The following is a 15,158-nucleotide window of genomic DNA, read 5'->3' as shown; positions in this document are numbered from 1 at the left end:
TGCGTTACCCAGTAATGAAATACGGCGCGGTCTACAGGGGGCATTCTCTGACCAATAGCGTTCTCGGAGCGGAGTCTAAAAAAAAGCCGCAAATTAGCAGAGGTACGTCAGAGCTTCCAGCAGCAGCTGGATGTTGTCGCGCTATCAGAATCAGGTAAAATGAATGCACAGGCAGACTAAGATATGTGGCTGTGTATTTGTGGGTTTACCGAAGTGAGCATACATTTCATCTTGTCACATTCTCTGTGACCAGCAAACATCGTTGCTCAAATGTGCGCACTTTAACGCGGATGATGAATGCCATGATACTACGGTGCTTCGTCGAATTTGGTAAGGGAATAGGGAGTAAGAGGGAATGACTACCGCAGTCGAATGCGCCACAAATGAACAACAGGTGCAGCCATGTCCAGAAGCACCGTCACCTTAGTTAACCCCATAACCCCTCTTATTGGACACATCAATGGTGCCCTTTCATTACCTGTCCAGATTTTCCACCTAAACCGACAAACACAACTCACAATTGAATAGCTATTAGTCCACAAGGTCAATAGAAAACCCTAGAGACTGCATAAGGTATTTAAGGACATCGATCATTTACCGAAGTGAGCATACGTTTCAATTTGTCACGTACTCCATGGCCTGCAAGCATCGTTGTTCATGTGGGCACTTTAAAGCGGTGTTGAACAATCGCCATGATCCTACGGAGCTTTATTAAGTTCTGTAAATAATTCATAGGACCATTCTCTGACTACTTGCAGTCAAATTAATCACAAATGAACCCCAGGTGCAACCATATCCAGATGCTCTGTCACTTCACATAACTCTCCTTGGACACACCAGTGGTGCCATTTCATTGCCTGAACAGATTTGCTCCTGAAAAACGGGCAACAAACACAATTTATAAGTGAATAGCTATTAAAGGACAAGATCAATAGAAAGCACTAGAGACTGCGCACAAAGTCCATAAGGACATCGATCACACTGGCCACTGTAATCACATCAATACGATTGGTCTGGCGAACACATGTATACACAGATAGGAAGACTCTCACACCAAAACAGACCCATTTGAAAACACTTGTGTGTGTGTAGACCATACTGAACACAGACATCGTTTTAATTGCAACAAGTGTAGTGCCGTATATCGGTAAGATTGACATCTGAAGTGCACAGGTAATTATAAGAAAAGGCAAAGCATTGCAATACCAGTTAATGAGGTTCACCCTGCATCAAAGAAAATTGCAGTTTAAGGTTAATTTCATTTTCATATGACGCATAATAAAATAAATTCAGATTAAACATATATTACACAAATATTACTACGTGATTAATTCAGATATTTCTCCTATAATTTTGGACCCTGGTGCGTGGTCTCATTATAGGGTTCCAGTATTTTATCTGAGCCCATTGAGGTAATATTAAATGATGTTATCTGTAATATATTCAGGTGGTAACACAAAGATGCTTTAGACTACAGAAGGGGATATATGGAGGAACTGTCCGTTTCTCTGTTCCTCCATCAAACCAGGGGCACACACAGACATTCAGTTCATAAAATGAATGCACCCTTGGCTTTCCCGCAGATGCTTTATTAACTGGATTTCCATTAATTATTAATGCCTTTGTTGTAGGGGTCCAATCTATGGTTAGTCTCTGGGAGCGTGTTGTAGAGGGCCCCCTACTGTTCAAGGTGACACACTATCTGTGTCTGTAGTTCACTGTGCAGGGTCCCTCGGGTTGCTGGGTGCCCACCAGGTGAAGCGGGCTCTGCAGATGAAAGAATGTTAAGTACGTGACTCATCACACACTGTCTTTTTTCACATGCAAACCATTGACCTTATATGGACAACATAAAGACAGTCCTACTTAAATGTATACGTCCTGTTCTCATTTTATTATTCATTTTAATGAATTATAAAAAAAAAAACTGAACTTCACTTCTCAACAACTTCTCCAGCCATCCTTCCTCCAAACTATACTCAAAGATGCTGATTTGTTGTGATCTTTCCAAACATTTTGGGCTGGGTGGCACAAAAAAGTGGAATGCCAAATCATATCATGTGCCATGTGTACTGAACCTCACAGAGTTTAATTCTGAGTAAGGTCCATGCACATGTATGCATAGGTCTAAAACTGTCAGGAACACTCAGCTGACATGGGCTGTCCACTCAATGAACCATGGATGGTACAGCCCAAGGCACGGGTGCACTTTAGGGGTAGGCTTTCCTTTTTATCAAGTATAAACCGCTTAGACGAAACAGCTGAGGATGTCTAGTCAGACATGAGAAAATTGCTTCTGAATTTCATAAATTGCCACAAAGCTTACTGGATTGGGTAAAGGATCCAAAAGAGTGAAGTCAAATTTGTAGAGAATCATGGCCACGAACATGTGCAGTTCCATTATTGCATACCACCTGCAAAAGAAGCACATATAAGCTATCCTATTATATATTAACCAACACAGCAGACTGATACACAGCACAGGATAATACATAGCACAGACTACACACAGTGCAGACTAGTAAACACCAGCCAGTCCTTGACTTTTCAGACACACACCAAAAAACTAAAGTGAATTTTTCTTTTTGATCTCTTTTGTGTGGGCCATTATAGTGCTTTTTGGTGCAGTGCTCCTCCCTTTCTCCTTGGCCCGGTCTGCATTCTTTGGAGAGGCAGCATCTTGGTTCTGTTTCCTCTTCCTCAGAATTGAATAAGACACAGCCAAAGGGGAGCAAAAGATCTGATCTCTACTGCAAGCTGACAATCCTCTTCTAGGCGCTTCCAGATTAGATTGTGTGGACAGCTGCAATGGGCAAATGCAGGACGGAGATGAAGAGAGTGAGTGAGGAAGAAAGAGAGAGAGGGAGACAGAAAGAGAAAGTAATGAACAAGACCGATGTATGTTTGTGATAAGTGAGGGGAAACAGAGGCGGTGACACAAAGAGAGCAAGATAAAAAAGAGAATAAGAAGGATTGAGAGAGAAATCGAAAGAAGTGATAGTGCATGTATGTGAGAGGGTCAACAGAGACATAGTGAGAGAAAATGAGAGAGAGAGAGAGAAAGGGAGAAGGTGAGAGACTGAGAGTGTGTGCATGACCATGAATCTTGGCTCAATCTGTCATAATAACCTTGAAGACAAGCAAGTGAGTCATGGCGGGGCATTGTGTCAGTGACGCAGGCAGCGGCCAATCTCTTAAAATGATCAAATTAGATGGGCCCCGCTCGGGGTGGCGGGTGAAGTGTGCACCGTGACTGGTGCCAGCTCACTGCTGTTATTTCCGGCGCTTTCTCAAGTCGAGCTGCTGCACCCTGAAACCAAATCATCTCAGCAGCTGTAGGCTCTCTGCTGGATTGATGACCTAGGCCACGTGTGCACAACATCAGGTAGTCAGGTGTGACAATGGAGGTTGTGACAGTGCTTCGGCAGATTCAAGGGAAGGAAGGGATGAAAAGAGATGGCAAAGGAGAGTGGCGGGAGAGAGTGTATGTGTGTGTAGAGAGAGAGATAGAGAGAGAGAGAGAGAGAGAGAGAGAGTGAGAGAGGGAGAGAGAGAGAGAGAAAGAGAAAGGGAGGCTGTCTTCTTGGATTTGTGAATGGAGCCACCTTTGAAATGTGATGGCTGAGTCAGACCCTGGACCCAGTGGAGTTGCCTGACCAGGTGCTTCTTAGCCTCGGTTTTGTGGCTTTGATTCTCGTCAAAGGCCTGTAATCTCAGTGTGATGAATCAACAGTGAGGATCTGAGAGGGTTTAATAACTTCATCAGAGCACTGGGGATATTTCATCCAGCTGACTGCATGAGAAATAAAGAGAAAGGTAAGCAACTACAACTCACAGATACAGCTTAAAAATCCAAACTGTCCTCCTCCTTTCTCTTCTGAACACGTATCAATAACAACTGACAAAATAATGTTTCTGGAACATACAAAAACAAGTATGGGACATATATGTCCCATGTTAACATATATGTAAAAAACATGCTTTCCTATGAAAGCAATATTCCACAGTGCTTCCTTGACTGTTCAGTTCTGCCTCAAGTCCTTCATTTACTGAGAGGAAGGTATTCTGCTGTTCCCATGGCTGCAGAGGATGCAGTTCCACCCACAAATGACACAGCCCACAAATGTAATGTAGAGACACTCACTGCTGTCCTAATAGTCACAGATGGGATTCAGGGACGTCTGCCCTTTAGAGTCCTTACTGGCATCCTTGATAGCCATCACATTTAAGAGAGGGTTATGTTTGTAAAATAAAACGTTTTGTCTATTCCTCTCTCTCCCTGTGGACGACTGGAAGGTTCTGCGATTCCCACACTGAGTGTGGGCCAGAGCGCCGCCAGGGTGGGCCAGTGTGCTGGTCTGGAGGGAGGTCAGGGGTCATCTGTGCATGTCTGCCACTTTGATGTGCATCTGCAGCTGGGAACACTCTCCCCTTGATCTGCCTCCATTAGCGGCCTGCTCTGTTCCCAGGGCAGCGGTGATGTCGTTCATGGGGTCTCTCAGGAGACCGGGGCTTTTTGTGTGTGTGTGTGTGTGTGTGTGTGTGTGTGTGTGTGTGTGTGTGTGTGTGTGTGTGTGTGTGTGTGTGTGTGTTTGTGTGTGTTTGTGTGTGTGTGTGTGTGTGTGTGTGTGTGGTGGGGGGGGGGGGGTGTTTGTGTGTGTGTGTCTGTATTAGATGTTTGGTGGCAGTTTGCTACAGTGCATTAGATATCTAGCCAAAACAACTGCCACATCCACTGGCTACACACACATGCACATCACTTGAGTCTAGGCGAAGGAATGGCCTCTCCAAAGTTTGAAGTGAACATAATTATGTCAATGCTAATAATTATGTCATGCTTATCTGATGAATTCCTAAAACATACAACTGAACTCTGAAAAATTAAAGAATAAAGGAAGGTAAGTTTTGATTAGTGCTGTCTAACCTCAAGTGACTAATATACACACAGAACATGCTTCAGCCAGATGAATCATCAAGAACACATTACATAAGGGGGGTGTGGGTCAAAATCAGATATGTTGGACTGGGTGTGTAGAATAATAATGATTATTATTATAATAAACATTTGCCTCTGAATTAGGCACATTTCAGGGTGATGGAAATTCCTCCCCCAGGCTTTGACGAGCTTCTCTGCCCACTCCTGAACATGCTTGGAGCACAGAAATCTGTTTTTTGTCACAGTTTCCCCAAACACCCTGGCAGATACCTGGGCCCTCGGGCAATGACATTTGTGACAGCCAGTACTGCCTGAGGGGCAACCATATGTAGCCGTCTGCCAACAGCAGTCCAACACCAGGCCACAGACGAGCACTAACAGCTTCTGGTCAATTTGGTATGCATGAAGGTACAGATTGTCTGCAGATGGCATTTTGCACCTGAGTTCACCTTTTGGAAGCAGGGCATTGCTGTGTTTCTGAAATATCAGTGAGCTTAGCTGTGATTGCATGTGTCGATATTTGACAGAGTGTAATAATATCAAGGGTTTAAATGTGAGCTGTGGTAGCAGTTAGGATGGTAGAACGCACCAGGCGATGCATGTAGACGGCTTTGTGAAGGCATGACTGTAAAGTCTGTTTTTCTAACCTTCCTGGGCACTGGTATTTGCCTCCTCCAAATGCCACGAACCCTTCCAGGAAGACATTCTTTACTAAATCTGCCTTCTCCCATCTTTCCTGTGGGAAGAAAAGTTTCATTACAAAGAGTACATGAACAAAAAAAAAACTAAAAAAACAACTAAAACTAAATGAAGGTTTTTGTGACTTGCCTACAACCCTAACCTAAAGAAAAAAAAGTTTTAGATCACAGCCAAGAGACCTTTCTTTTGGGGGCTATTTTTATAAACTCTTATGCTTCCTTAAAAATGTCCAGGCACTTCACCATTCATCCACTATCTCTTTTACAAATGCATTCAAATGTACAAAGTCCATTTATTTGGTAAGTGAAGCCCTTCCCGGCATCAAATATTTAAGGCCTACTTGGGGAAAACTATGAGATACTGGCCCAATCCTGCACTTCCAGGGTAAAATTAGAGTGCATTTCCACTATCTGTGGACAGTGATGGGGTAGAGAGCATGAGAGTACAGGAGAGAGAGAGAGAGCGATAGTAAAAGAGAGGATTGAAAGAGAGGAGAGGAGAGAGAGAGAGGCAATAGGGACAGGGTGACTCTAAATCACTAAAAGTTCAAAAGTAAACTACTTTTTTCCTCTACTTGAGATAGTTTACTTGTCATTTATATATAGGAGGGTCTCTGTAAGCCTGCAAAGGAAGGTAACTTGTAAGGGTAATTGTTTAACCCCTCACCCTCTCAACACAGATTAGGTTGTTCAAACTACTTTATGGTACTGCCAGCAATGTGACACTACCCATACCACCTTACTCCTGGTCTGGGAAAAATAATAGCATAGAGACTAAAACCTTGTGTTAACCTTTGTGTCTGACACGTTGGTGAGTGTTACCTGCCATTACTCCACATTCTACAAAAGTATGACCACACTGTCTACTGGCAAATGACACACATGATGTTATGTCTTTACCAAAATTCAACTTTTCACGCTTCATAGGGGGGTTTTGGAAATGTCTTTGAACTTCCATGAGCATCTTTGAATTCCTCTGGTATTATGAATTAGGGGTTGACTAAGGGCACGTTCAGACATGGCATATGAACAGGCGTAATTTGTGTCGCTTTCATTAGGATTGAATGGGAGACGAAATTCCGGCTGTTTGCCCGTCACGGCGAAGAAAACGCCTCTCCATCCGATTCAAAGTTGGCGATTCTTTAACATTATGCAAATGCGAACCACCCGAAAGCCAATCAGTTAGGCGTGTGTGTGATTTAGAAGCCTACGTTGTTCTGAGGGACGGGAGTAATCCGAAAAATCGGGAGTCTCGGGAGTCTGTTACTGGGAAATATTTGATGTGAATAAAGGTTTCTACACAACTTTTAATATGTCTACATCGACTCGGTTTGTATGCTACACGAATGCTGTCAGGTCAAACAGAATATTTTAGGACTTAACTGAAGCTCTAGACCATTATTGTTCGCTTGCTGCTCACACTTTAATGCAAAATATATTAGAACACATAGGCTGTGTGACATATCGCGTACTTGTGCACTACAAACACTGACTTTCAGGGCGAAGGGCGTTCACACTCACAAAACCAGCAGAATTCAAGGCACTGAAAGTACCCAAATTGCGCACTGCAAATGGTCAAAAAAATGCAGTGTGAAATGATGGAGTCCTTTGGTAGCTTTTACAGTTTGGAAAGTTGGCTGACTGACGCCTGGCAAATCACTTCAACCATTATTGTTGGTTACAATCAGGGTGCGATTTGCCGGGGGGGATGGGGGGGATTTACCCCCCCTCTGGTTTTTACATCCCCACCTCAGCTGGATGAATTTCATACATGGGGGGGATAACCCTCAATTATTAAAAAAACTATGAAAAAACAGACAGGTTGTGACAGCGCAGAATTCGCTGGCTTTGCTAATTTCCGTGTATAGGCTGCTGTACAATGAATATGAAAATATTTGTTCACTGAATAGCGAGTTCTGTCCAAAAAGTTGCGTTTCAGTTTCAAAGTTTCAGTATTTCAACGTGAATGAGAGGGAGCACAAGAACTGAGCGTCTAGCAGCGATCATCATATCATAGACATATATGATGCATGTATATGAAAAGAATTAGGCCTATGTATTGCTTGTTTTTTTTTTTCATGATAAAAAAAAAAAAAAAAACATCCCCCCCTCTGGTTTTTGGACAAATCGCACCCTGGTTACAATAACCGTGTTATCGGATAGAACAGTGTAGAACAGGATATTTCTCGGTAACTTTTGAAAAATCGAAGCGAGATAACGCCCAAAAATGTACATTTGCAAACAAAACACGGCCGACAGCGGAGTTTGGTCCGCCATCTTTGTTTAAAATTTCCAGTTGCCCGGAGGGAGTTGGCGCACAGATTTATGGGTAAAAGGCTGGCAGATAAGTGGTTAACGTAAGTATTCCATTTGAGACAACACTAATCAGCGACAGAACGCACTAAGGATGTAAGTGCGTATGGTGCACTAAGCCTGTATTGCAGTGTACTTAGTAAAGTACTCGATATGAAGCACAGTCATAGTAGATAGCTAGCTGCCAATAAGATACATATAACATTAGCATGCTGATATGATTTACATGGTGTTTCTGTAGAACATGAGTTGTTGTCAACATAAACAATTGATGTTGTTTACTCTGCTCATGAACATATTTGGGGCAAATAATCCACTAACTAGCTATTTAGCTCTTTAGCTTTCTAGCCGCCAGTCCCGGCAGCTGGGCGCTGCATTGCAACTGAACTTGCTGCTTGACAGCCAAAAGTGATTTTTCTGACTACCCTCCCAAGACGGAATTTCACCTGATGAATTACGCCTGGTCATATGCCATGTCTGAACGTTCAGTAAGGGGGACTCACAGGCTTAAACTCCTCCGGGGCAGGGAAGTACTCAGGGTTCCTGTGTGCCCAGTATGGAGACACCATCAGCAAGTCTCCAGGAGGAATTATGTAGTTCTGAGACAAGAGGAAAACACAAACACACACAAGAAATGTACAATCTGTCTGTAAGTGCATATATCTATACATGTGTATATAGATGGGGTGTTGTGAACATATGTTAGATAACAAGACATTTAGGTGATTGATTACTATCCTGGAGGTACTAATGCAGTGTTGTACTAAAATAGCTTACAGTATTAAACACTTTTGCACTAGGGATGCTAAAAAATCTAAGTTAGCTCAAGCAAATGTCCTAAATTCGTATTCCATACCCACTAAAAAGATATCCCTCAGATTGGAATGAATGCATTTCAATCATACTACATCTGTTCATGGATTTGTCTGTTAGGGTATACTTAGAGCATGAATAGTGAATAGGCAACATATTTGAACATACTGTTAGTCGGTTTCAAATGTTATAATGCATAATGAAAGTAGTTCATAACTATACATTAATTCCAAAAAGTCTAATACCCGCCACTTAACTTCACTAAAGAGCACCAGATTAATCTAAAGAAAGCAATGTTACTAAAATGTCACAGGAGTCCTTGTACAACCATCTCCTCAAGGCTCACTTGTAGTTTGATTGGCCGCACCACCCTGCGGGTGATAGCACCTGGGGCCCGGAGCCGGATGGCTTCCAGGATACACCACTTCACGTACGGCATCTCCTGGAGGTCCTCCAGCGTCACATTGGTGTTTTTGGTGTCTGACACCACCAGATGCAGAGAGAGAGAGAAAGAGATATATATATATATAGAGAGAGAAACAAAGAGATAGAGAGATGAAGAAGAGAGCAGAGTTCCTTACACATTATATTTACAATACACAATTACCATAGGATCACCACGGAAAGGAAATTAAGATCATATTACATACTGCCTTTACTGTAGTAATTAACCAGGTGCTGAATATCATGATTTCCCTTATTACAGTGGAACATCTGTTAACATAGTGCTTTTGCGATAGCAAATTTCCCATGAGACTATGGTGGTAATGTTGTCTTAGTTGCCTCACTGCCTCTCTGCAGTTCCACTAAGTGTGAGGGTCTGCTGTCCTCTAGTGGTTAAACAGAGAACAGTCAGAACAGGGGTGGACTCCAGGTCTATGAACCTTCTGAACTCAGTCCCAAGTAACTCCAGCTAGTTATCTTTCATTAGCCATAAAAGAACCAAGAATCTCGCACTACTGCCAAATGTGTTTCTGCTGAAGCAGCAAGTTCCTTATGATAGAACCTGATCGACTATCACCTCTACCTTGGTTTTTCAGTGTAGCATTAATCTCCTCCATGGCTCTCTTGTAGGTTGAGGGTTTGGACATCATGAAGGCGATGGCCCAAAACGTTATCTAGAGAGATAGAAAAACTATCTCCTGTTTATTTCTTTTCAACTTCCTTACAGTCCCTCACAACCCACTGTTGGAGTTTAAATGATGACACCATATGGGCGCACCATCTTTAAAAAAGAGAAAGTAGAAAAAAGTGCTTACACATTCTTGAAATGTGTTCAATTACAATTAATGGCTAAATAAAAAAGTTGTTGGTTAAAAATCGCTTCTTATCAAATGTTTATTCTAAACAAAGCTTTAACTTACAGGTATTGCATTAGCAAGGGATGCCCACAACATGAGAAGGCCATAATTGGGCAGGAATTTGTCTGTTATCGTTGTAACAAGGTGTTGCAGCAGAGTCTGAAGAGCAAAAGACATGACAGATATGGACGGAAGTAAAGCCAAGGTGTAAAACGTATCCATAAGAGTGCTATTCATGGGTAAAATAAATACATTGACAGGCCATTTATTACACAGCAATTACCCATAACATATTGTTTAATAAATGTTTGGTTGTAAATATATTTATTCAAAGCCTTCATATCCTTCACTGTGTGTGTTTGTATATGTTAGCACAGTAGTTGGTCATACTACCTATTCATAGTATTTACATGTGTGAAAATGTTCATGGTAACAAATGTAGACACTGTTCTACTCACCTGTCTTGACGTGTCAGAGTCTTCGCTTTCCTCCGCTCTGACAACCATGTTCCTCATCAGTGACAAAAGCCAGTGCTTGGCACCTGCCCATTCACTGCAGAAAACCGATTCAAGACATTATTTCTCCTCACTGATTCAAGGCAAACTAATCATTAATTTCCACTAATCTAACCTAAGAAAAAAAATAGTTCACAATATAACTCTTTATTTCAAAATATACTTCTATTACTGTTTTAGTATCTGTTTTTAGTGAATACTTTGGTGAATAATATAGTACATTTGGATATATTAAAAAAAAAAATTATGTATTTGTAAGACAAAGAAGCAAGACCCTAAGACTTTATGTTATACTTTAAAACTACCGTTAACTTATAATGATTAAATCATTGATATTGATCTTTATGTTATGTCACAAATGAATGTTATGGAATGTATAGGTATATGTGTAAAAAGTCTTTTATAAACAAGTCATAATGACAATGCAATAAAATAAGTAACACCTTACAGAAAAAGGAAGGATTTCCCCTGGGCTCATTCCGTAGTAAATACAAAATGGAACCCAAAGCTCATATAAAACAGTGACATTCATTAAATCGGAGACTATTCTCCTGGTGGTTGTATTTTCCCTTGTTTGCTGAAGCAGCATACCTAATCAGCCATGAACCAAACCCAAATAAGACCTAGATTTTACACAAGCTTACTCAGCAGAGGTTCACTGACCCTCCACTGAATTAGGCCACTGGGCCAGGAGGGAGCACAGCAGAGCTCACCGCAATAACAAGTCAGGCAGCTGAGAGCCATATTCAAAGCCTTCGTCGTAGACTGTGAACTTTTCCTTGAACTCCTTCATGGAGCCATTCTGCTGTGGGGAGTTACATTTCCCCAGCAGGTTGCTCATGACAGCTGGGTACATGGCACTCCTGTGATGATGACCGGAGAGACAGAGAGAAAAAGAGAAAAAGAGAAAGAGACAGAGAGAAATAGAATGTAAGTAAAATGATAAATCAGATGCAATTCTGGAAGTTTCTCATTTCTGCCAAAACAAATGACTGGAAGGGACTTGATATGGATTCAAAAGAAAACAATGCAGTTTAAACATTTTGAGAAAAAGATAACATTGCCATTGGTGAGTCAGACGGTTCAGACTGACAATAAGGGACATTTAATGAGAATGAGTCGTTTGTTAACACATTTTCTTGTTTTAAATTCATGAGGGTGGAGTTCCACTGGTTCCTCTGGTTCCTCTGGTCTAGAGGGTGTGGTGATACCATGACACATCATGCATCTATGCTTACAACCCTTACAATTCTTCTTGGATGTAAATTGCATATTGCTATAGGTTAATGTATGTGTTTCTTTGTTGTCTCACAGTATCTCTGTGTGAAATATTTGTTTCAGATTAAAAGGGGTTTACATTTACAGTTAACAGCAGCAAGCAACATTTCTGACATTTATAGATAATATATGTCTGCATGGAATCCATGCCTGCAGTTACAGTTCAACAGCATTGCTTGCCTATATCCTTTCCTGCATAAACATTCCTGACAACCTGACATGACAGAGAATCTGTGTACCAAGTAAATCACTTAATGTACAAAAGTGCTATTTATCAGTGGGTAGAACATGGAACTAGAAATATCAAGGTGAAAGGTTCAAGTCCAAGGACGACCCATGCGATAAAACTGATTATCTTCCTTTTGCTAAAACCTGGTACCCGCCTAAACTTGTAAATGTCATCACTTTTTGCATGGCTAGAGCAGGAAAGCCTGAAGCCCAGCTGCCCTCATTCGGCCTGAGAGGAGAGTCATTTTCCTGTTGCCTTTGCACCAGATAAAAAAAAAGCACACAAGTGACAGTACCTGACCAGGTCGTTAAGACATCTGGTCCCGCTGTCCCCCAGCAGTTCCAGGTGCTCGTTGAACTCCTCGCACAGGTGGTCGGCCAACATGGCCGAGTTCCCCGGGGTCAGCCTGCCCTTGATCAGAGTGTTGCATGCTGGGTGGAACTTGTAGAAACTCTCTTTGCTGATAGATGCTAGGGAGGAAGATGGGGGAGTCACAAGCTTCAATAAGAGATAGCACCATGTTTGTATTTGTGCCCTTGAACTTCAGCAAGCTTTCAGCCTGTAAACGTACAGGTGACATCATAAATTATTCACTGGGGAAAGTAATACTCCGTAAGACACCCATGAATTATGTACAAGTGACAGTAGAGAATACATACTATGGTTACCATCATGGGAGGTAGAACATGTTATGTGTGGCTTTAGTACAATACACTAAAAGTGCCCTCATTACATTTCTCTATCAACATGTTATGTGTATATTTCTTTGAAGTAACAAAAGGTAATTGTTGCTTTTAAAGAGATGAAAACATTCCCACGCGACACAGGGAAGGTCCATTCCAAGGACAGAGATAAGCCATACAGGCTGTTATCAGAGAGGCAGGACAGGTACAACTGAACAGCATCTACCTGTGTTGTAGCATGGCTCCTGCACTGCTTGCTCAAAGTCCACATCTTTAGACATGAAGAAGGTACGGAAGTCCTCATGGAGAGTCACAAAGGTCAAGCGCTTTCCAGCAGCACGTACAGTGAAGATTGGACCATGCTGGTTGATGGAAAGGGTAATTGTAAAGTTTATAAGAAAGAATACTTATGTATATAGTTATACAGTTGTTCAGATTTCATCAGTTCTATAAGCAACAAAATGTTAAAAATGCATGAATGTGTGACAAAATAGATGTACATTTTACATATATTAATTTTGTTTTTCTATGTTGCACATATGCCAGCTGAAATAAATAAAAGCAATGTTTGCACCCAAAAAATCTTATATGAAGAGCATGAGATGATCAAAAGAAAATGCCTGCAGCCAAAGAACAAGTGAGGTATGGGGGTATGACAACAACAAACTGTCCAAAATGTTGTCACATGTCAGTTCTCCCCCAGCCTGTAACCTAGTTTGCCTTTCAAAAAGCTCCCACCAAATACCACCCATAGAGCACAACAACAGACCCTTCATTTTAACGTAGAACAAAAGTCTGTGTCACAACAGAGGCCTTTCCAAGTCCTACTTCCATGAATTACTGAGTTGAATCCCTGAGAGAGCTCAGTCATACAGGTAGCTAATCTAGTCTAATACACTTGAATACTAATTTGGTGACAGTCAGCAGTCAGTTGTTAGCAGCAAAAATGACAGTTAACCTGTGTGTAATTTGTGCTGTGCGCTAGTCTTCCTATACCAAACTGCAGTACCCCAAATGCTCTTTAAATCTGCTGACAGCACATCACCAGTATTTTGCAACTGTATTACAGTATTTGGGAGTAAAGTTGGTTCCTGCTAGTGTTGAAGAAAATGTGCATGTTTAACACACATTTTTGCCAAATGTATGGCAAATATTCTGGTATCAAAGAGGTATAAAAATAGCGCTGTAACCCTACTGAATGCAAAAAGTGACATGCAGTTTGTAGGGGAGGAGCTGGACTCCTGAACCTATCTGCTCATGTTTGGTCATTACCTGCATTAGCAGCATGTGTCCTTTACTCTCCTGAGTCTTTTACATTTGTGTATGGATGCACATGTATGTCCCTGTGTGTGTGTGTGTGTGTGTGTGTGTGTGTGTGTGTGTGTGTGTGTGTGTGTGTGTGTGTGTGTGTGTGTGTGTGTGTGTGTGTGTGTGTGTGTGTGTGTGTGTGTGTGTGTGTGTGTGTGTGTCTGTGTGTGTCTGTGTGTGTCTGTGTGTGTGTCTTTTTGTTGTCATTCCGAGTATTTTAATCCCGAGTATGTATTGGTATGTGAGTGTGTGTGTGTGTGTGTGTGTGTGTGTGTGTGTGTGTGTGTGTGTGTGTGTGTGTGTGTGTGTGTGTGTGTGTGTGTGTGTGTGTGTGTGTGTCTGTGTGTCTGTATGTGTTATACTCTACCAACAATAGGATAATTCAGTCCTTCTGGCAAAGACCACTACCAATTACAGCCTATTAAATCATCCCAAGGAATACACCTTTGATTATTTATGGGATCTGTTTTTTAGAATGTTTTACACAGGCTTATACAAACAAACAAACAAATGAATGAATACATAAATAAACGTCTTACTTTGACTCTGGCTTCAGCAATGAAATCCAAAGGAGCTTTGCCAAATTCTAAAGCTGCACCGAACCATGGAATCCATCCTTTTATGCAGGGAGGAGCATTCGTGTTATTATCAGAAAATAATAGATGGGCTGAAATTACAATTACAATCAAGGAGAGGGTGAGAGTGATCCAATCCATTACAACCGATACATAGACAGGTTCAGACTGATACGGAGTTGTCAAGTTCACAGCGTATGTCACTGCGACCTAAAAAGGATGCAGGAGTGACTTTGGTGTTAACCAATCAGATACAGGCTTCTGTCTTGTATGGGTGTTCTTTAATGTATTTGGCGTCACATCCTGGTGTCTTAAACGCGACAGAAGTTTGTGAAGTGAGACAAATTGATGGACAACGAAGTTTGTGCTCACACTGCAAAGGCATTTATTCCGACATATTTTGCCACATGGTGTAGTCTGCAAAGACCACAAAAATGTACCACAATATAGAACCACCTGCCTAGACTATCCGTCCGTCGGACGCTCTAAATTCAAACCGCGTGACACAT

General features: G+C 41.7%; 1 protein-coding gene across 1 annotated transcript; it reads right to left on the bottom strand.

Annotated features, from left to right (window-relative positions):
• Positions 1-1,633: 1,633 nt before the first annotated feature.
• On the bottom strand, positions 1,634-14,790 carry cyp39a1 (cytochrome P450, family 39, subfamily A, polypeptide 1; the record flags this gene model as incomplete). Its single annotated transcript, XM_080859142.1, has 12 exons — positions 1,634-1,767; positions 2,327-2,414; positions 5,584-5,672; positions 8,451-8,546; positions 9,107-9,240; positions 9,788-9,878; positions 10,125-10,220; positions 10,520-10,613; positions 11,290-11,439; positions 12,379-12,553; positions 12,993-13,128; positions 14,614-14,790. 12 exons carry the CDS (start codon positions 14,788-14,790, stop codon positions 1,699-1,701), a joined length of 1,395 nt encoding a protein of 464 aa, XP_080715268.1. The 3' UTR covers positions 1,634-1,698.
• Between the last annotated feature and the right edge of the window lie 368 nt (positions 14,791-15,158).

This window comes from Sprattus sprattus (assembly GCF_963457725.1).
Source record: "Sprattus sprattus genome assembly, chromosome: 2".
Lineage (NCBI taxonomy): Eukaryota > Metazoa > Chordata > Actinopteri > Clupeiformes > Clupeidae > Sprattus > Sprattus sprattus.
Note: the sequence above shows the minus strand (reverse complement) of the source record. Positions and strands in the feature narration are given on the sequence as shown.